We start from the raw sequence: 23,548 nt of genomic DNA on the forward strand, positions 1-23,548 counted from the left end.
ATTTGGTTATTTAAAAAACTTTGTAGGTTTACTGATTTCTGATAACATTATCCATTTTCCTTTCATTTGGGGCACTATTTGAAGAAATGATAATTTTCTCAAACCAATGAAAGACCTAATCCATAAAAGAACTATATACCAAAAAACAAACAGAATAACATGGCAGAATATAAAGGTCAAAATTAAAATCACTGAAGGTATAGAAGAAACATATCAGATTTTTCTTCAGTGTGACAACAACTGAACTCTCAATAGCAATGATTAAAAACATGAAATAGTGTAAAGAGATGAGATCTTCACTGTGCCAAAAGAAAATAGTTGCCAGGCTAGAATTGTGTACCCCTGCAGAAATATCTTTCAAGAATCAGAACAAAATAAAGACATGTTTATGCAAAAATTACTGACAGACTCTGCCATCAGGAAAATTTTAAAAGATTTTTTTAAGCAGAAGGTAACTGATTCCCCAGATGAAAGGTGTAAAGGAAAAAAAAATGCATTAAAATGCATAAAGTTGTAAATATTTGGGTATGCCTGAATAAACTTATAAAATAACAAGGTCTTAGGGGTTTAAAAGTTAGAATAAAAGTAATATTAAAAGAGAAGGAAGTCTAAAACCTATGAACTAGACATCCATATCAACAACTTAGCAAAAGAAAACCCACTAATATAGAAAAAAGGAAAACCCAGAAAATTAGACCTGGGACATGGAAGAAAAAAATAAGGAGACCAGAAATCAGTAAAATAAACAAATAAACATATTAAAGAGACTGACAAAGTAAAAGACAGTTTCTTTGAAAAAGTAATATTACCCCTGCTGCTGCTGCTGCTAAGTCACTTCATTTGTGTCCGACTCTGTGCGACCCCATAGACGGCAGCCCATCAGGTTCCCCCGTCCCTGGGATTCTCCAGGCAAGAACACTGGAGTGGGTTGCCATTTCCTTCTCCAATGCAGGAAAGTGAACCCCTAATGAACCTGCTTAAGCAAAAAAAAGAAACCACAAATTATATCAGGAATGAAAAAAAGGAACACAAATCCAATGCTACAGATACTGAAAAGATAACAGTTTGTTATTGTAAATCATTTATATCAAAATATTCAAAAATGTAGATGAGATGAAAAATTCCAAGAAGAGAAGGCACTTTATCAAAACTGAGTCAAGAAAAATTAGAAAATCTAAATAATTCTGTAACCCATGAAGAAATTGAACTGAAAATCAATAAACTTACACAGATGTTTCTAGGTTCAGATCTCCCCATTAGTTCTATCGTCCAAGGAAGAACTAACTCTGATCTTACACATCTTTACTGCTTATTTTATGAAGTTGGCATGGCCTTTTACTTTAAGATCTTTTTATTGTTAGCATCCTGGTATTTTACAGTGATGTGATTAAGTACAAGCCTTTGATTTATTTTTATGGATGCTTGATATTAGGACCTTTTGATGTCAAGATTTGTTCATATCTTCTTAAATGCCATTATAACAGTACTATTTAGATGGGGTTTTTTTTAAATTTTATTTTATTTTTAAACTTTACATAATTGTATTAGTTTTGCCAAATATCAAAATGAATCCGCCACAGATGGGTTTGTTTTAAATATTTTTTTCCTCTTCTCCCTTTTTTTCCTTTGTTGTTTATCTTAGATCTTTTCTTTTTGTTCATTTTATACTGTAAATTTATCTCAAATGATGGGTGAATCACGGTGGTTCATTGATGTTTAGGATTGAGGGATTAGGTAGGTTGAATGGAAGCAGAATTTGTTGATTAGAGTTTGCTTAGAGTAAGTCGGCAGGGAGGAGCTTCCTGTTATGCTGAAGATCCCTAAAATGCCAGAATGAGGTAAACTTTACTCTGGATCACTGATATCCATGCTAGCTTCTGGGTTCTCCAGTATACTGATCCTAAACGTATATGGGTTTGTTGTGGAAGCTTTGAGCCCTTGCCATTTTGAAACTGAACCCCTTTCTGCCAGGCAGATGTCAACTTCTTCAGAGTTATAGGTTTCGCTGAGTGGTTTGCCCCTAAGTGATGTGCTTGCCCCGGGCTGGGTTAAGTCTTCTTTCCCCATTTTCGTTTGACCAGTTATGTAAGATCTCACTGCCATTTGGGGGAATCTTCATTGAGGTCAAAGGTAACTAAAATGATGCTGTATGTAAGAGGCTATACAAAAGTTAGAACTTTGTCTTTAGAAAGCTCCTCCATCCACTCAAGCAGTTCTAACTTTTGTATTGAACTTTGTAACACTTGAAAGTTCTTCAAGAACAAGACATTATCTTTGAGTCTCCAGTGGGTGTTTCTTGGCACCAGATTTTTTGCATTAGGATCTAATCCTCATCCTCTAGGGAAGGAAATCCCCTGAAAACTCCAGCAGTGTCTTGGTCGGAGTTCTTTCAGAATGTTTTCCAGAAGTATGCAGCTTTGGTCAAAGGCCAGAAGACTGATAGGCAATGTGGTCAGATAATTAATTCATCTTCAAGTTGGGGGGGGTGGTCTGTCACATTTGAATACCAAATCCAGCCATCTTCCATCTCCTTAAAAAAATTGCTTTTTGCCTTTATTCATTATAGGTGCCCTTTATGTAAAGCAGACACAAAGGCACTTAACAAACTGATTGACTTTGTCAACTCACATGAAAAAAAGGGGGGAGGTTTATAGTTTTCCTCCAAGTTGTGTTTAATTAGTTTGCTGATTTTTCAGGTCAGCAGTTATTGAACGTCTGTGTGTTAGGTCCTGTGCTAGGCCTGGAAAATACCAAGATGAGTAAATAAATCCAGGCCTTCCTGGAGCTCACAGTCCAGTCAGAGGCAGACAGATAAACAGATCTCTCAGAGCATGGTCAGGTTGCAGTAACTGGGAGTGAGGAAGGGACCAGAGGAGGACAGAGGATCTCCCGAGAGAAAGCAGGCAGATGAGTGACTTATAGCACAGACTTCCACAGTGTCGCCAGATCTTTCTAGAATTTATAAATCCAGTCATGTTACTTCCATGTTCAAATGCCTCAACAGCTTCTAACTGACTGCCCCAAAGGCCACCTTTCAGCCTCTCCATTGGCCTTCCCCCCCAGCCCCACCAACTGCCCACTCCCTTTACAACCTGACTGTTTAAGTTCGAATCTTGCTCCTGTCAGTTATGAACTGTGATCCTTGGCAAGTTGCTAACCTCTCTGCAGCTATTTCTTTAAACTTAGTAAACACAATCATTTGTGTCTCAGTGTTACTGTAAGGATTAAATGATTTGATATAAAACTCTTAGAATAGTGCCTAGCACGTAGTAAGTACCACAGAAGGGATGATTACTACTGTTCTGTACAAGTGGTGGCTCTTACTGCCATCACTGTTGTTCCTCTTTCCCAGACTGGTATGATTTCCTTCCCTGGCATTGCACAAAGCACCATTGCATAGATCTGTTACCAAATTAGACACCAGGCCCCTCTTTTGGGGCTCTAGCTGAACCAAAGCTCTCCCCATGCCCCCGTTGCTCAAGGAGTTCTTTCCCACTCAGGTGTGTGCTGCTAATAATGAAACAGAGTTTGGTGCAGGCAAAACAGGCTTTTACTCAGTGACCAGAGAACTGAGAAGGGGTGTTCATGCTTTAAAGGTACGTTCTCCCCGAAGGAAGGGGAGTAAGGGAATTTTAAGGGTCAGGAGGCAGACAGGACATCAGGGCTCTAGGAAAGGGGTGGAGACTTCTGGGGCAGCAGGGGCATGCAGTCTCCCATGCTCCTTTGCACACAGCACCAATTGTGCCTAGCAGAGTACAAATCCCCCTCTTCCCGCCAGGTAGAGATGAAGCATGGTGATGAAGCAAAGGTAACTCTTGGATATCTCCAGGTTTCATCTACACAGGCGAGATCCTGTGGTCAAGTCAAGGCCAGTTCAGAGTGGTTGACCACTGTGTGTCTCTCAAAGCACATAGCTCTCTCAGTAAAACTTCAAAGCATCTGCCCAACATCAGGTGCTTTTGAAACACAGAGATGAGTCAAGGCCAGGCTCCAGCTCTCAAGGGTTGGTATGGAAACACAGAGATAAATCAAGGCATGGAAAGTGGTGACATTTATCCTACTTTATCTGCCGTCTTGGAGCTGGCTGGTTCAGTCTAGTTTTGCTGCAGGACTTCGTGGCATCATGTTGATAAACCACAACTAGCCTGTACAGTTAAAAAATAGTTTCTGCACCTTTGCGTGGGTGACACATCATTATGTACGTTAATTCTTAGGCTGCTTTTCACTATCTCATGTCTTTATCATCAACAAATTCTAGAGTTGTTTCCCTGAGTAGATTATCAACTCAGATTAGAGATTTTACCACAAATTCTTTTTTGTTTTAATTTTGTACTTCTCCACAGAATTGAAATGCAATGCATATTGCAGGCACTCAGACATAGTTTATTGATTGAAAGGGAAATCCTTTTTTGTCTAGCTCTCTCTTCGTGATGTCTTTTTATAACCGTTCTCTCCACTGTACTGTTAGCATGTTAACATTTTTTAAAATATAAATTTATTTATTTTATTTGGAGGCTAATTACTTTACAATATTGTATTGGTTTTGCCATACATCAACATGAATCTGCCACGGGTGTACACGTGTTCTCCATCCTGAACCCCCCTCCCATGTCCCTCCCTGTACCATCCTTCTGGGTCGTCCCAGTGCACCAGCCCCAAGCATCCTGTATCCTGCATCGAACCTGGACTGGTGCTTCATTTCATATGTGATATTATACATGTTTCAATGCCATTCTCCCAAATCATCCCACCCTCACCCTCTCCCACAGAGTCCAAAAGACTGTTCTAAACATCTGTGTCTCTTTTGCTGTCTCGCTTACAGGGTTATCGTTACCATCTCTCTAAATTCCATATATATGCGTTAGTATACTGTATTGGTGTTTTTCTTTCTGGCTTACTTCACTCTGTATAATAGGCTCCAGTTTCATCCACCTCATTAGAACTGATTCAAATGTATTCTTTTTAATGGCTGAGTAATACTCCATTGTGTATATGTACCACAGCTTTATTTTTTTTACATATTTCTACTGTAGCTCTTATCCAATTCTATTGTAATCTTTCATTTTAATGTCCACATGCTTTGTTTCTCTGGCAGGATAGGAATTGCTTTCATTTGCATCTCTAGCCTTTAGCAAAAGGATTTCACACAGTAGCCACATATTTAGATGAGCACTTGATAAAGAGAATAATATGCATTATGTTAATACCACTGTATTTGAGGGAATTGGTGAGAACAAAAAAAAGATGGAGTGATTTCTTTGTACCTATTTTGGTTCAATAAATATCTAAGAAATAATTCAGATCCTCTAAACAAGCAGGAAACTCCAAATAAATATTCTTCTAGCATAGAGGCAAAACATTCCAAAAACTTTTCTTATGTCTCCAAGCTTCATGGTTTTTAAGATAAAATGTAGATACGGCATTGTTCACACTATTCTTGATAGGTTTATTACAAAGAAATAAAACTTCAATTCTCATGGTTTAAGTTGTTGTCATTGTTTAGTTGCCAAGTTATGTCTGACTCTTTTGTAACCCCCGTGAACTATATAGCCCTTCAGGCTCTTCTGTCCATGGGATTTTATTACAGGATGCTAAATGTAGATTAGTTTGACTATTTTTTCATTCCCCTATATATTTAATGTTGACAATAAGAGAGTTTTTGTTGTTTTTGATAGATCCTTTAGAATCATCCCTCCATAAGCTTGTGTCGCTTTATAACATCAAGGCTTAAGAACACTTATTAGTATTCTCTATTGATACCTTGTTCTGTTTGCTATTCTTGTTTGTTCAAGCTCTTCTTCTGATGGCTATTTCTTTTAATGGACATATATACATTTAGGTTTTTGATTTCCCAAAAAGGAAACTGACCTAAACCCTGTTGCATTTTAGGCCTACTATTCTTTTACTCTTCTTTCCTTTACCCTCATTTTCTTTTGAAATGAGTTAGACCTGCTTCCTTAGTTTTCTTGCCACTCCATTTCTCTTTAGTTCTGCAGGCCCTTGACAGTAGGCATCCTGAGGACAGAGGTCATGTCTCCTTTTTCTAAGTACCCAGTACTTAGTCTACAGACCAGCATATGGTCAATACACAGTATATTTTATTTGAGGGGATGAGTTCAGAAAACATAAAAGCCTTTATCCACCATCCACCCTGTGCCATTCCCCCATTCCTCCTGACTCTGTTATCTCTTCACTTTGGTTTTTGGGAAATGCCACACCACCTTTCCATACTACATCTCTTCCCCTTTTCATATTCTTGTTCCTGCAAAAGGAGGCTACTCATTATTCATCTGCTGCCTCCCATATACCTTCCATCCTGAAGGCCTTGCTTTATACTAGGTTCCTCTACTCTGTCCTCTCTAACCTTCCATCAGCTCTGCCTGGCAGTAACACACCATCATTTCCCCTTTGCAGAGCCCAGCTGAGAGGCTTCTTTGGTGAAACCTTTTCTGATCCCCTTCTCACTAAACACCTTAGCCTTTCTTCTTTAAACACTATAGAATTCTGCAACCAAACATGAGCCATTTGTGACTTTGCTTTTTCCCAAAAAGCAGAAGCTCCCTGGGGTCTCTCTTACTCTTTTTTTCAGTGCATAACATAATCTTTACACATAGTTGGTGCTCAGTGAAGAATTTGTTGGATTGTCCAGAAATGTAACATTCCAGAGAACTGCCACGGGAGCTCCATTCCACTGAGAAATATTGAAGACAATTTTGTAGATTTTTCTGCTCCTTTTTTTTTTTTTTTTCTAACTCACAAACTTCTGTCATTGTTCTTGGGAGTTATATGGTGTAACCACTTATATTAAAATGTTAAAGTCCAGAGTATTGGAGAATGAGAAGGTAGCAAAATATTAGAACTGGAAAGATTTTTAGGGATCCAGGGAGTCCAGCCCTTTAATTTTATAAGTGAATAAATTGGTGTCTGGAATGTTAAAGTCACCTGCCCCAAATCTATACATAGTTTATGGTAACATTTGGGTCTTGGATGTAATCTTTCAATCCTGTCTGTTGCTCATTCTTACAAGCTGTCACAGTGTACATGAGGATACTGTTTAGGTTTGTGTAACAAAACTGTTAAAAGGGGCATCTGATATTATCATATTACCTTTTATGGATTAAAAAGTAGAAAATTGAATCTCTTTTTAGGTTTTCCTTTCCTCTTCTTTAATTATAAGTTTTTGGACTGAATTCACTTGCATCAACTGGGAAATTTCTGACTACATTAACCTAGGAGGGCATTGATTTGTTTGCTAATCTTTAAGTAATCTTTTGTTTGAAGTAGAACATACATACAGAAAAGTACATGAAGCGTAAATGTGCAGTTTCAGTTTTTACAAAGTGTACACGTCGTGTGACCAACACCCAGATCAGGAAACAGAGCAGCACCGACATGTTTGGAAGTATTTAAAGAAATGAAACATTTGAAGAAATAAAAGGGCTTTGAAACTACATCATTTTCTTTTTTCTCCTGACAGGTATTGTCAGTCTGTGTGTTAACAACAATCCTTGGTTGTATATTTGGGTTGAAACCAAGTTGTGCCAAAGAAAGTAAGTAGTATACTAATTCATGTGTGCATGGGTGTTATGTATGTGCCCCGCGCAGGTGTGGGTAATGGCCTTCTTGAGAATGTGATTGAGACAATAGTTACGTCCTCATCCCTTGAGTACTCCATGCATATGTGTGCATGCTCAGTTGTGTCCAACCTTTTGGCGATCCCATGGACTGTAGCCCACCAGGCTCCTCTGTCCATGGGATTTTCCTGGCAAGAATACTGGAGTGGGTTGCCATTTCTACCTCTAGAGGTGAGTGCTCCATAGATATTGCAAATTTGATGCCAGTTTGAACATTTATCTTGAAGATCTTTTATTATTTTAGCTGTATACTATCTACTTGCAAAACTTCATCCCAAAACAACAGAGAGGGGCTATGACCAAAAAAAAAAAAAGTAAAAAACCTCAAAACAACAAAAAAGAACAAAGATACAAACAAGAAGACATGGATGACAGGTTCTTGTGCTGGGCTCTGTGAGCCTCTCTCCCTGACTTCCTCCAGGGACTCCTACTTTTTGTCCCTAAGGCATTAGGTGCTGGAGCAGTCCTGAGGTTACTAGGTAAACAGCATGCCTGGGCAGCTGGAAACATCCTTACATGCTTGTAAGTCTTTTAGAAGTGCAGTCATTTCAAAACAATAGTGATATTTTTAAGCTGTTACTTACATTTTTCATTTTATGAAGTTCAGAAATCTCGCCAGCATGGAAAGATCACTATAAATAATAAAACTTTGAATCATAATACATTGTAGCAGTCATATTTTGGATTTGAAGTAGTTTTTTATTTTTGCTCCTTTTAAATCATTGATGGTCTTCCTTTTAAATCACTGATGAATTCCTAAGGAATTCAGTTTTGAAAACTGAACAAATCCTTCTATTCAGTTATTCCATAATTATACTATTAGTCATTTTTTGAAAAAATTTAGTGATTGTTAAGCTGTCATTTATTTTTAAAATGAATGAAATGTAGTAATTTTATATATTTAGTCAGCAACAATTCAGAGCAAGCATATCAGCATTTAGTAAAATTAAGAAGCTGCATATTGTAGTGTTCACCTATGTAGCCTTTAAGCAGTAATTCATTCACTTTGAGTTTAGTTTGGCACATAAAAATAAAACTGAGTGATTGAAAACAGCAATTTTAATCTAAACTCAAGGTGAAATACATTTTCTTTTTTAAGTTAATGGAAGCATACTAATGATCTGTAAGTAATAGCTATTATTATAATAGTTTTCCCTCCTGGGATCAGGAAAGTTCGTGTTTTTGACCCTAGAAATTATTATTGTCATTTCATGTTTTTAAAATTGCTTCATTTCCTGGTATCAAATGAGTTAAATTCTGTGACGGTGTCTTCTTGTAATGCTCAGAGGAGCATTACAACCAAGAGCAAGGATTATTCCTTTTTTTTTTTTTTTCTTTTGGACTTCCATTATTCTACAAGTGGATTGTTTTTCTTACCATCCTGATTTATTTTTTATTAAATCTAGATGATTCTTGATAGCTAGTAAAGAGTTACAGTGTAAATTTTTAAAATTAATTTTTATTGGAGTATAGTTGCTTTGCAGTGTTGTGTTTGTTTCTACTGTACAGCAAAGTAAGTCAGCTATACATATGCCCCCTCTTTTTTGGATTTCCGTTCCATTTAGGTCACCACAGACTCAGTAGAGTTCCCTGAGCTATACAGTGGGTTCTCATTAGTTATCTATTTTATTCATAGTTAATAGTGTATGTCAGTCCCAATCTCCCAATTCATCTCAGCCCTCCTCCCCCTCTTGGTGTCCATACATTCATTCTCCTTGTCTTGTAAAGTTGTTTTTAGTGCAAAGTGTTTTCCTTCCACGTCTGACATTTGTCCATTTAACTAAAACTTATTAGTACCAACTGTAGTCAAGGCTCTTGCTGGATACCCGGGGTACAGTGTGCCGGGCAGCATCCAGGTGTGGTCTTTGTTCCTAAGAAGTTTGTGGTCCAGGTTGAGACTGGGTTATTAACCAAATGATCTAGTTACAAATGAAATTAAGTGACTGAAAGGGAGGATAAGGTTTCATATAAACTTTAAAAAAATGGAAAAAGCATCTAGACTGGGGAGTTTGGGAAAGCTTCTCAGAGGGAGCCAGGCTGGATCTGAAGGTGCACTGGACAAATCCAGTGTGGTGGGAAATGAGTCTTGCAGAACATGTTCTGCACAAACACGTTACTTCTTTACACCAGACTGAGGGTGACCTAAGTCAGGTATTCTTTTCCATCACGAAGTTTTCAGAGATTATCAGTTTTTAGAGAACCCCACATAAAATATTCAGAACAAGCTCTTCTTATTTTTCCTTTATTTAATATTCTATATGTAATTTTAAGTTTCATTAGCCCCTGTAGGATTTATACTATATAAAAGAAAAAAATTATCTTTTGTTTCTATGGCAAGAGATAAAATTGCAAACTCGATACGTAAGGTTACTGCCTTCTGTTTGCATCACTTTCTATAGATATTTGAGAAAAGATTCTTGGTTAACTTTTTGCCCATCCCATCTGTATTTTCTAAAATAATATTTAAACCTACTCAATACCGAACTTAGGATATATTAGTTGATATTTGCTTTGTAATTATATAATGATTAGAAACATCTAACTCATTCGATATTTTCAGTTAAAAGTTGCAAGGGTCGCTGTTTTGAGAGAACATTTGGAAACTGCCGCTGTGATGCTGCTTGTGTTGACCTTGGAAATTGCTGTCTAGATTACCAGGAAACGTGTATAGAACCAGGTAAAAATCTGCAGGTAAAAAGATGGGGTAAAAGAGCAAAGGAAAGTTCTGCATGTTTTAGGTATGTGATTTACCTAACCCACTTGAGATTTAAAAAAATTTGTCCTTTATATTTCCTGACACAAACAAAATTTACATACCTTGCCTTTGTTAAAAATTTTATGGATGGCAGCACCATGCTGGATTTCAATGTTTGCTGACAACCTATATAGTCTAATTTGCATTTCACCTAAGTTCAAAAGGCTGATTAAAAATATACGACTCTTTCTGTTATGGGCTTATTAAAGAGAGAGTTCTTAAGATGTCCACTTAAACTTTAAAATAAAACTATCAGACTGTGAAAAGTTTGATTTGATCTTCTTTACCTATGAAAGTGAAAGTGTTTGTCACTCAGTCATATCCAACTCTTTGGACTTTAACCTGCCAGGCTTCTCAGTCCATGGAATTTTCCAGGCAAGAATACTGGAGTGGGTTGCCATTCCCTTCTTCAGGGGATCTTCCTGACCCAGCGATTGAACCCAGGTTTCCTGCATTGCAGGCAGATTCTTTACCTTTTGAACCACCAGGGAAGCCCATGCAATAATAACATTTAAATGAGAGTGAACCAGATTTAGATAAATTTGGAGAACTCTGGCAATGACTGGTGGAATAAGCCAAGATTGACATGGGAGTTGTATAATAAAAGTTATGTCTGTTTACATTTTATTTTTTATTTTCTGAATTAATTTTTATTGGAGTATAATTGCTTTACAATGTTTTGTTAGTTTTTACCTTACAGCAAAATGATCAGCCATACGTATATTAATACATATAGTCCTTCTCTTTTGGACTTGCTTCTCATTCAGCATTTACATTTTAAAATGCTGAGATTCTGGATTTTTAGTGAAATAGTAATTGTTGCCTGCGTATTTTCTGTTAGTTCACATTGACCACTGTGGTGGAAAGTTCTGTGAGTCACTGAGGGTTAAGAAATGGTCCATCATCTCTCATAGATCACATTCTAGAAGACAATTCTGTGTTCATTTTGGACATGTTGAATTTGGACCATAAAACGTGTTATGTTGACATTTGTTTCTAGAACGGATATGGACTTGCACCAAATTCAGGTGTGGTGAGAAAAGGTTGTCCCGAAGCCTTTGCTCCTGTTCAGATGACTGCAAGGACAAGGGAGACTGTTGTATCAACCACGGATCCGTGTGCCGAGGTCAGGAGGTTGTGCCGTCACCAGGTTCAGACACAGGCTGACATCTTCCTAGGTCTCAGAGGGGGTTAGCATGGGTGTACTTTTTACAGTTGAAGTCATAGTTATTGACAAACCATATTGGCTGAAAAAATATTTTAAAAGCATTTTATTAGAGAAAGTTTCAAACATATATACCTGAATAGAGAGACTATGTAATAAAGCTTGTATCACCCAGCCTAATAATCATGATTGTCTACACACGGCTAGTCTTTTTTATCCATAGTCATACACTCTGCTGCTACTACACCCTCATGTTATTTTGATATTAGCTGCATATTTAATGCTGTATTTGTGGAACAATCACTTCACAGTCTTGGCTGACTATGTAGCAGGTTCTTTCATAGTAAACGAGGACAGTGTCTGCCTGATGTTGAGAGAAGTTAGTGCCTAAGATTCTGTGTAAGCTGGTGTTACTATGATGTCTTGCCTAGGTGTTGCAGGGTTCCTTGAAATTCTTTGACAGAACTTGACTGTATGAGAGGAACTAAGGCAGAAGATTCTGTCGGTGGATAGAAGTAGGGTTATAAATTTTGGTTGAAAATATTATTAATGACAATTTGAAAATGGAAAATGTGCCTTCAAGTTCTCACAAATACAGCAATGTGCTTTAGTCTTGCAATTATAAACTCATTCTTTAATTCCTGATATCAACTAACTCTTATTTTGAAATAGAATAACTTCTATTTGTTCTATTCCCTGAGAATCACACCCAACATGATCTATGTATCTGTTAACTTTTTTGTTTTTTGGGGGGAACGTGTCCTAATGTGTCTCACAAACATCACGACCATTGTTTCTGTTGAATGTGTTCAACTCACTGTACTTCTTGAAAATATTTTAGGGGAGAAAAGTTGGGCTGAAGAAGAATGTGACAGCATTGATGAACCACAGTGTCCAGCAGGGTAAGATTATACTCTGAGATACTCATGTTTTCTTTTATAGAAGTATCATTCTTTCTCTTTCCAAATTGAAAAAATAAAAATAATAATAATTATTCATTGGTTCAATATTATTTTTAGTTAGGCCTTCTTTTGGCATTGGTGGTATAGAAGTGATTATGACATGACCCTCACCCCCCACTTCCCACTCCTGGTCTAGAAACTGGAAAAAAAAAAAAAAAGAGAGGTTATGAATATTTAATGTTCATGAGTGTTGGGTGGAAGAATTTGTTTTCCTTCTTAGGAAAAAAGGATCTTTACTTTCATTTGAAGTTTTTCAAGTTGAACTTATAACAAATTACAACTTTTAAAAAAATTTTTTTGATTAACTTATATATTTTCAGGATAACATGTCTATGAGAAGATGTTACATAGTTTTATAATTTGTATTTTATATTTTTTGTTTAAAGTGTTTTATACAATACCTTATGTTTCTAAGGTCATCAGGAATGGTTTGTGTAGAATTCGAAAAGTGGAAATTTGATGACAGTTAGACATGTTTATCTTTGTTCCACTTGAGACATATAATTTGAATTATTAATCTTCAGAAATATATTATATGTTTAAAATAATGATTTTTCCAAACTGTTAAACATTATAAAGCTGTCCTGGTAGAAACAAGAACACAATTTAGAATATGCTGTTTGTTAATATTTATTCTCTTGCAAGTTGGAGAAATATTGCATTTTGGTTGCATTTCATCTAGCTTTTGGAATAGCAGGGACCATAAATGATGGTCTCTGTATGGTACCTCAAAATGGTGTGAGTGCTCAATCAGGACTATTTGATAATGTACATGATGAAATACAAAATCATAATATGAATATAGACACTTCTAAAATATTCTTTATAAAGATGCTTGTTGAGCTTGTTAGTTTACCTTAGATTACATCCCTATCTCAGTGGAAAATGTTCACTGGATCTGTGTCTTCTTTCTTCTTTACACATTTTTTTTCTTTCTTTCTCATTACCCAGGTTTGAAACACCTCCTACCCTCTTATTTTCTTTGGATGGTTTCAGGGCAGAATATTTGCACACTTGGGGTGGACTTCTTCCTGTTATTAGCAAGCTGAGTGAGTAACTTCAGAGTATACTATTGGAGTGTCACAGTGTCAGTAGACTGAGGAGGCAGTCTCTTTTTTGAAAAATACAGCAGAATCTGTTTTACCAAACTTCTCTGTTGTAAAAGAGTTAAACCCTAGTGATAAGGACCTAGTCTTTAATATTATAATTGTTCTAAAACTGCCTTTTAAACAACTCTAAGATAATAATGATTATCTTAGGATTTTTATCCCTTGGTTACAGATGTTAAGGATAAGGCATACTTTTTTTTTTTCTTAGACTTTTGGATTCATTTTGTGGACAAACTATTTATATATTTATTTATCTAATATGACTACATCTTAAAGTAGAATTTCAAAGACTGAAGGTATTTCTTATATGAATCTAGTAGTGCAGACATAGAATATTTACTTGTTATTTATCCTTTAGTATCATGAGTCATCCTTCCAATTTCTTTATCTCAATTAAAGCCTTAATTAAATGATTATTATATAAGTTAGTAATGCAGTAGTAGAATAGTCTTCTCTTAGTACGAATGCAAAAGTTTTAAATCACATTAACCACCAGTAATATGGTTATCACTCGTATCGTTGTTATTGAAAAAATAAAAAATTAAATATGGGTATAAAAGCTGAAGAACATTGCTTGTTATCAGTGATCAGTATTTAAATAGCCACAGTGTAATACTGGACTGAAATGGAGATAAGTAAATTCACTATTTTAGTGTTCTTCTGGAGTTCTGGGACATTATTTACTGGACTTGAATATTTGAATGTCAAAATCACTCTCCATAATCACATAGGTACATTTATTGTACTTCTTTTGTAAGAAACTGATATTTGGAGAACTTCTAAAAATTTCAATTTTTAATTTCTACTGGGAAGAAAGTTTTTATAAATAATCGTTTGACATAAAAGTCTTCAGGAAAGAGCTTACATGGACAAGAAAGACTCTGTTTTATCAGCTAGGCTCATGGGCTTTGAAGCTTGCGTCTGGCCCTTTGTTATCATCAGGAGGAAAGTTGGTTTCCATAGCATCAAATACAATATCCTGAGTTCAGAATTAAGGAGCCTTAGGTACCTATATGTGAAATTGAAAGGGAACTCAATGCATAGTTAACTTAAGTCCTTGCTTTGGGTAATTAGGAAGTGTAGCCTGTAATTCTGAACTGTTTGGAATGCAGTGAGATAGAGAGACATGTACCAGCCTGAGGAACACTTTCAGGTATGAGGTATTGAAATGCTAGAATCATTAGTTATATGTTCCTTCCGTCATAGAGGCAGACGAAGGATGTGACACTAGGGCTAAATCAGGAACAGTTTGACTCTGTCCTTCTTGTATTAATACTTGAAGCCAGAAGATACCTTTAATCATTAAAGCAGTGTTGAATTTGTCTAGAGTTAACTGGTTTGGACTTTGGGGTGGGACACTGTCCTCCTAGCTACTGCTTCATTCTTGTTTTCATTTTGCTGAGTTAGCTACTGTGGATGTTTGTAGTTTTGTTTTGGCTGTTTGTTTTTTTAAAAACTACATCTTGTATTTAGATATGTTACCACCAAGTAATAGCAAAGATCTAGCAAGCATCATTATGGTCCATCTGGACCATAATATTATTAGTATTGTTATTAGTAAGTATGGGGTAAATATTCCATTGGATTAATTATTTTAATTTTTTTTAACTAAGAAGAAAAACTAGCTCTCAGCATTGAGTTTGAATCTACAATGTTGCTTTGTAATTCACCCTGAATTTTTATATGGTTGTAAATCCCTTCTGGATTTATGTTTTAGTACTACTCAGAAGTCTGTGGTACCAACGCTAAATGAAGGAAACAGATTGTCAGTTGTATTTAATAACAATCTTTTTTTCCCCTTGTAGAAACCTGTGGGACATATACTAAAAACATGAGACCAGTATATCCAACAAAAACTTTCCCCAATCACTACAGCATTGTCACAGTAAGCTCTGCATTTCAATTTTTATATGTTCACAAAAGTGAGATGTAAATATAACATTTTTCAAGAGAATAATCAGATTTCAGATCAGAAAAAAATAACTTCTTTTTCATTGTGTAGTTAAGCAGGAAAACTGAGGTTCTGGTTCTTATTCTTCTACTAACACGTTGTGACCTTGGAAAGTCACCTTACCTTCTGGGTCTCCATTTCCCATACATGAAAAGAGGTGATTGAAGACTCCAAGAAATGATTTCTTAATTCCCTTTAAGATTCTTAGGTTCTGTTCTTTCTGATTAGTTTTTAGCTTACTTTATTTGAGCCCCAGATTGCACTCACAGGTCCTCAGCCGTCTTTCCAATCATTTCAATGTTTGAGTCTAAGCAAACCACTTTACCTGACTCTAGATGTGATTACAGCTCTCTTTTTGCTTCACTTTCAGATTTAATTTGGATCCAGAAAAAAAAAATGTAGAATTCCTTAGGCCTCAAGGCCACAGAATTAATACTTTGACTTATATTGGTACAAGCTATTCTTGAACCCAATCAAAAAGGATTCTGTTATGCAGAAATTTTTCACTGAGCAATCCAAAAGGACATCTCAGTACTTTTTTCAAAATTAAGAGGCTGCTACCATTCCTAATGTATTTTCTCCTATTACATAAATTAAAACACAAGTACTACATAAAACCTTAAGCAGTTGGTTGTATTTTGATCATATGCAGTGTTTTGTTCTTCTCTTCTTAAGCTAGGTTAAGTTCCTTGTAGCTTCAGTTGTGTATTTCTCTCTGATGATTTTGTTCTGTAACCTTAACATTAAAAACTCACAACTTGCATAAAACTTGTATTTTATATATTTTAGGGACTTTATCCGGAATCCCATGGCATCATTGACAATAATATATATGATCCCCAAATGAACGCTAACTTTGCACTTAAAAACAAAGAGAAATTTAACCCAGAGTGGTACAAAGGAGAACCAGTGAGTTGTTTATTTAATTTAGCTATTAAAATTATTTTTTATTATTCTCATCTGTTTCTATCAGAGTAAAATGACAGATCCCCTGGAGTTTTTAAGAACCTATTTACTCTACTGTGTTTGTGTAATCCTTATGCAAATAAAGGTAAATGCAGATAACTCTAAATATAGTTTATATCTTTGTATATTTTATTCCAGAGTAGGGTTCAGGTTATTCTGAGCCAGTTTTATTTTCTGCTTAATGATACCTTTTTGTCCTAGTAGCAAAGAGCAGTAATCTGGGGGTAATATTTTGATCTACACAAAGCTAATTGTTTCTTCAGGAGTAAACTATGACTGTCTGCATTTGCTGACTTAGAAGATTCTCCCTGATTGTGATTTAGATGTGTTCTCCTTTTTAATTTTTAAAAATAGCCGCAACAATTCTAAAAGGTCTATTTGAATAGTCTTGATATCTCGAAAAGGTCAGTTTTCATTCCAATCCCAAAGAAAGGCAATGCCAAAGAATGCTCAAACTACCGCACAATTGCACTCATCTCACACGCTAGTAAAGTAATGCTCAAAATTCTCCAAGCCAGGCTTCAGCAATACGTGAACCGTGAACTTCCTGATGTTCAAGCTGGTTTTAGAAAAGGCAGAGGAACCAGATATCAAATTGCCAACATCTGCTGGATCATGGAAAAAGCAAGAGAGTTCCAGAAAAACATCTATTTCTGCTTTATTGACTATGCCAAAGCCTTGGACTGTGTGGATCACAATAAACTGTGGAAAATTCTGAAAGAGATGGGAATACCAGACCACCTGATCTGCCTCTTGAGAAATTTGTATGCAGGTCAGGAAGCAACAGTTAGAACTGGACATGGAACAACAGACTGGTTCCAAATAGAAAAAGGAGTTCGTCAAGGCTGTATATTGTCACCCTGTTTATTTAACTTATATGCAGAGTACATCATGAGAAACTCTGGGCTGAAAGAAACACAAGCTGGAATCAAGATTGCCGGGAGAAATATCAATAACCTCAGATATGCAGATGACACCACCCTTATGGCAGAAGGTGAAGAGGAATTCAAAAGCCTCTTGATGAAGGTGAAAGTGGAGAGTGAAAAAGTTGGCCTAAAGCTCAACATTCAGAAAACGAAGATCATGGCATCTGGTCCCATCACTTCATGGGAAATAGATGGGGAAACAGTGGAAACAGTGTCAGACTTTATTTTTCTGGGCTCCAAAATCAGTGCAGATGGTGACTGCAGCCATGAAATTAAAAGACGCTTACTCCTTGGAAGGAAAGTGATGACCAACCTAGATAGCATATTCAAAAGCAGAGACATTACTTTGCCAACAAAGGTCCGTCTAGTCAAGGCTGTGGTTTTTCCTGTGGTCATGTGTGAATGTGAGAGTTGGACTCTGAAGAAGGCTGAGCGCCGAAGAATTGATGCTTTTGAACTGTGGTGTTGGAGAAGACTCTTGAGAGTCCCTTGGACTGCAAGGAGATCCAACCAGTCCATTCTAAAGGAGATCAGCCCTGGGATTTCTTTGGAAGGTATGATGCTAAAGCTGAAACTCCAGTACTTTGGCCACCTCATGCGAAGAATTGACTCATTGGAAAAGACTCTGATGCTGGGAGGGATTGGGGGCAGGAGGAGAAGGGGATGACAGAGGATGAGATGGCTGGATGGCATCACTGACTCGATAGACGTGAGTCTGAGTGAACTCCGGGAGCTGGTGATGGACAGGGAGGCCTGCCTGGCATGCTGCGATTCATGGGGTCGCAAAGAGTCAGACATGACTGAGCAACTGATCTGATCTGATCTGATATCTCTTTTAGGAGGAAAAGAGAATGATGTTAATTTGCAAGTTATAATTTCAGATTTTTAGCTCTGACATTTAAAATCATGAATTTTGGGCAAAGTAATCTTTCTGTGCCTCAGTTTTCTGTACTGTATATAATTCTGTTAACTACCTCATAGAATTATTGTGATGATTATTAATAATCTAAGTTGCTTATATGAGTACCATTTAGAACTGTAACTGGCAATAATAAGTGCTCAATAAATATTAAGTTACATAAGCAAAATATGTCAATAAGTTAAAGATATGTATATTTGTGAATTTTTCTTTTCTTGTGATTTTTTTTTCTTTTAACAGAAGCTTATTAAGTAGAAGCAAGTCTATAAAAGTTGCAGGAGTTACCAATTGTTTATATTCTTTAAGTTAATTTAATTTCTGATTATTTAATTTCTTTTTGCTGCTGTTCAAAGTCACATTTCATGGTTGTTTTGTAGTCTTAACTGCTGGAGCTTATTGACATCAAAACTTTCTAGCATTGGAGACGAAAGCATTGGCAGTTGTGTGAACACAGTTTCCTAAGAAATCAGTGCTTACATAGTTTCCTAATTTTCCTTCTCTGTCTTCTCCAGATTTGGCTGACAGCTAAATATCAAGGCCTGAAGACAGGCACATTTTTTTGGCCAGGATCAGATGTGAAAATCAATGGAATTTTCCCGGACATCTATAAAATCTATAATGTGTATGTATAACTGTACTTTTTCTAGGACCTATAACACAGAACAGTTTATTTTCTTATCACAGCCTGAGTTCTAGCATTTGAATGATATGTTATCTGAAAAATGAGACCTATCAAAATAAGAACTCTATTTCAAAGAGTTTTAAATGGATGGTAGATAGTAAAACTAGATGAGGTGTTTTTTTTTTTTTTTTTGTGGAGTTTTTCTAGAAAGCACTGGTGGTAACATGTTGGAGTTTGTGTTCAGATCTTTGGATAGGAATAAGAATTGAAGTCCTGGTGAAAGTAGGGGTCCTGAATATTTTCACTCCAGGAAGAAAGAACTAGGAGAAGGAGCTGAAAGTATTAAAGGGACATAGGTAGGAGTGACCCTTTGGTGTCCAAAAATACTATTTGAAAGAAGATATTAATGGCACCTCTAGATTTGCATTTTCAAATTACTTTTTTAAACATTCCATCTATAGTGGAACTGATTAGAGTAATCTCCCTGTGATATTCAAAATCCGTGTGGTATTGTGGGGAAAAAAAAAACAAAACACACGACTTTTTTCCTGGAAGACTCCCTTCGGATTATTTTAGTGAGACTAGCAAAATAATTTGGCTTATACTTGGGGAATTTATGTCATAAAACCAATACGATAGTGTATTTGAGGGACGAAAGGGAAAGTTCATAAATTCCAAACAAGAAATGCGTATTTTCTTTTGTAACCTTAGGCTACTGTTGATTCTCTGTGGTTCATGTGAGCACCTTGTTATTTGCCATTAATTTCATTCCATAGGTGGTAATTGAGATTCTCTGCACCAGGCACTGTCTTAGACCTGGAGAATTTTGCAGACTAGTGGTACATGTTCTCTGGCCTCTCAAGTTCTGATAGAAATCTTCTCAAGGAACAACCTAGTGTACTTGGGGTTGGGCAAGCACTTTGATGGAGACTTATAAACAAAATTCTGTGCCCAGAGGAAGATGTCATTAATTCTGCCCAAAAACTGTTGCCTGGAGAACTGTCTGCCCAACAAGTGTCCATTTCCCAATTTTACTGAGAGTCATCAATGAGTGAGTTCATCTTCATGAAAAGAAAGTGAAGTCACTCAGTCGTGTCCAACTCTTTGCGACCCCATGGACTGTGGCCTACCAGGCTCCTCTGTCCATGGGATTTTCCAGGCAATAGTCCTGGAGTGGATTGCCATTTCCTTCTCCAGGGGATCTTCCCAACCCAGGGATCAAACCCGGGTCTACCGCGTTGTACACAGACGCTTTACCATCTGAGCCACCAGAGAGGTCCCCTTTAAAGAGTATATTGATTGACACTTGGGTTATTCATGACATGGCAGTTCCTATTCTGAGGTACAGGAATAAAATCCTCAGGTAGAAAATGGGAAGCAAGTTTTTAGACCCAACTACAACTTTCATTTTTGTTTTTTACAAACTTTCTGTTTGTTTAACCTATACTCTGAGAATATCATGAGTAATGCGGGGCTAGTTAAGTTACAAGCTGGAATCAAGATATGCGGGAAAAACAACATCAGATATGCAGATGATACCACTCCAGTGGCAGAAAGTGAACAGGAACTAAAGAGCCTCTTGATGAGGGTGAAGGATAAAAGTGAAAGAGCCAGTTTAAAGCTAAATATTAAAAAAAAAAAAAAAGACTTAAGATCATGGCATCTAGCCCCATTACTTCATGGCAAATAGAAGAGGGAGTGGAAATAGTGACATATTTCCTCTTCTTGGGCTCTAAAAATCACTGCAGATGGTGACTGCAGCCATGAAATCAGAAGATGATTGCTTCTTGGCAGGAAAGCTGTGACAAACCTGGACAGTGTGTTGAAAAGCAGAGACATCACTGCCGAAAGAAGGTCCAATATAGTTAAGACTGTGGTCTTCCCAGTGGTCATGAGACCGTAAAGAAGGCAGAATGCCAAAGAATTGATGCCTTCAAACTGTGGTGCTGGAAAAGACTCCTGAAAGTCCCTTAACAGCAAGGAGATCAAACCAGTAAATCTTAAGGGAAATCAATCCTGAATACTCATTGGAAGGATTGATGCTGAAGCTGAAGCTCCAGTATTTTGGTCATCTGATGCAAACAGCTGACTCACTGATGTCCTTGATGCTGGGAAAGATTGAGGGCAGAAGGAGAAGAGGACATCAGAGGATGAGGTGGCTGGATAGCATCACTGATGCAGTGGACATGAACTTGGGCAAACTTTGGGGGATGGTGAGGGGCAGGGAGGCTTGGTGTGCTGTAGTCTGTGGTGTTGCAGAGTCAGACATGACTGGGTAACTGAATAATAATGAACAACAACAACTTTCATATGTGTAAAAACTTAATATTTGTTCCTAGGTCGGGAAAACAATTTTAAGTTTTCAGATGAAACTCTTACATTACTTCAAACATATTTGATGTCTTGAATTGTTTTAATCTCTCTGAATGCAGTTTTCAGTAAGACACACATTGATATTTTAAACCCTAATACTCGTCACATATTTGTTTCATTTTATCTTTCATTTTAGTTCAGTACCATTTGAAGAAAGAATTTTAGCCATTCTTAAGTGGCTACAGCTTCCTAAAGATGAAAGGTATGTAGATGATTAATTTCTACCATAAAATACTCATTTGTTTTATAAAAATGTCTGAATATTTTAAATAGAAGATAGAAAAATTTGCTATTGGCTATGATGTTTTACATCCAAATGAACTTTTTAGTGACTATTATAGCTGCGTTTCGAAGAATTCTAAACATGTAAATTATTTCTCAGCACTTTTAGAAATGTTACCCCAGTGCTGTATAACTTTTATTCACTATCATTTGTTGAATTATTCTTTCTATTCTGTTTTACAATGTGTTCATAAAATATTACATTTTGATACTGTTTGATTTAGACCACACTTTTACACTCTGTATTTAGAAGAACCAGATTCTTCGGGTCACTCTTATGGACCAGTCAGCAGTGAAGTAAGTACATTTTTATCAGTGGTTTTTTCATTAAACCTGGTAGCATCTAACTGAACCTTGCTTTGAAGCAGATTTCTTGATTATTCTATAAGAATCCATGATTTCTGGAAAGAGTATTAAGGACATTTCTATTAAACTACAATGATGCACTTTAATCAAAAGGAACTGGGAGCATTGTTTGATTTTACACTATCTATGGTGCTGAATTGAACAAATGATGAGTTAAATTCTGCATTTTTAATTTCAAATGAGACCTGTCACACTCCACCCTTTGTACTCTTTCCAGCAAAACCTATCTCCAGTGACTTCAATGTAGTTAACAATGCTGTGTGCCCTGGCTTTGATTTTGTCCATCAGCTCAGCAGAGATGCTCTTTCTTAGAGGTGGGAGATGCATGGCTGACAGTGCGGTCCTGCCATCACTAGACTGAGGGAAGTTTCCCGTACCTCTTATGTTAGTCTAAACAATTGGCCAGATGCTAATATAAGTTTTATTCTTTCACTATCAAGATCCATCTCTAGGTAAGTTTGGCTACAAGTAACTCTAAGGATCATTTTGTAAAGGATCAGATCATATAAATTTTAAGACCAGTATTACTTTTCTGTTCACTAAAGATTTCCCTCTTGAGAAACCTGTATGCAGGTCTGGAAGCAACAGTTAGAACTGGACATGGAACAACAGACTGGTTCCAAATAGGAAAAGGAGTACGTCAAGGCTGTATATTGTCACCCTGCTTATTTAACTTATATGCAGAGTACATCATGAGAAACACTGGGCTGGATGAAGCACAAGCTGGAATCAAGATTGCCAGGAGAAATACCAATAACCTCAGATATGCAGATGACACCACCCTTATGGCAGAAAGTGAAGAAGAACTAAAAAGCCTCTTGATGAAAGTGAAAGAGGAAAGTGAAAAAGTTGGCTTGAAGCTCAACATTCAGAAAACGAAGATCATGGCATCCGGTCCCATCACTTCATGGCAAATAGATGGGGAAAGAGTGGAAACAGTGGCTGACTTTATTTTGGGTGCTCCAAAATCACTGCAGATGGTGATTGCAGCCATGAAAATAAAAGACGCTTACTCCTTGGAAGGAAAGTTATGACCAACCTAGATAGCATATTCAAAAGCAGAGACATTACTTTGTCAACAAAGGTCCATGTAGTGAAGGCTATGGTTTTTCCAGTAGTCATGTATGGATGTGAGAGTTGGACAATAAAAAAAGCTGAGTGCAGAAGAATTGATGCTTTTGAACTGTGTTGTTGGAGAAGACTCTTGAGAGTCCCTTGGACTGCAAGGAGATCCAACCAGTCCATCCTAAAGGAGATCAGTCCTGGGTGTTCATTGGAAGGACTGATGTTGAAGCTGAAACTCTAATATTTTGGTCACCTGATGCAAAGAGCTGACTCATTTGAAAAGACCCTGATGCTGGGAAAGATTGAGGGCAGGAGGAGAAGGGGATGACAGAGGCTGAGATGGTTGGATGGCATCACTGACTCAATGGACATAAGTTTGGATGAACTGTGGGAGTTGATGATTGACAGGGAGGCCTGGCATCCTGCGGTTCATGGGGTCACAGGGAGTTGGAC

The 23,548-nt window shown here is 36.9% G+C and overlaps 1 protein-coding gene across 2 annotated transcripts in view; it reads left to right on the forward strand.

Moving 5' to 3' along the window:
* Positions 1 to 23,548, forward strand: part of ENPP1 (ectonucleotide pyrophosphatase/phosphodiesterase 1) — a 73,277-nt gene that overhangs the window by 26,276 nt on the left and 23,453 nt on the right. Inside the window, exons 2-11 of one of the 2 annotated variants that reach the window (NM_001206212.1) lie at positions 7,478 to 7,550; positions 10,195 to 10,311; positions 11,390 to 11,515; positions 12,396 to 12,456; positions 13,468 to 13,565; positions 15,431 to 15,510; positions 16,366 to 16,485; positions 18,900 to 19,009; positions 21,519 to 21,584; positions 21,889 to 21,961. In NM_001206212.1, coding sequence (NP_001193141.1) covers positions 7,478 to 7,550; positions 10,195 to 10,311; positions 11,390 to 11,515; positions 12,396 to 12,456; positions 13,468 to 13,565; positions 15,431 to 15,510; positions 16,366 to 16,485; positions 18,900 to 19,009; positions 21,519 to 21,584; positions 21,889 to 21,961 — 924 coding nt within the window. The remainder of the gene's footprint in view (positions 1 to 7,477; positions 7,551 to 10,194; positions 10,312 to 11,389; positions 11,516 to 12,395; positions 12,457 to 13,467; positions 13,566 to 15,430; positions 15,511 to 16,365; positions 16,486 to 18,899; positions 19,010 to 21,518; positions 21,585 to 21,888; positions 21,962 to 23,548) is intronic. The other variant, XM_010808572.4, reaches the window with a different exon arrangement.

Source organism: Bos taurus, chromosome 9 (assembly GCF_002263795.3).
Source record: "Bos taurus isolate L1 Dominette 01449 registration number 42190680 breed Hereford chromosome 9, ARS-UCD2.0, whole genome shotgun sequence".
NCBI lineage: Eukaryota > Metazoa > Chordata > Mammalia > Artiodactyla > Bovidae > Bos > Bos taurus.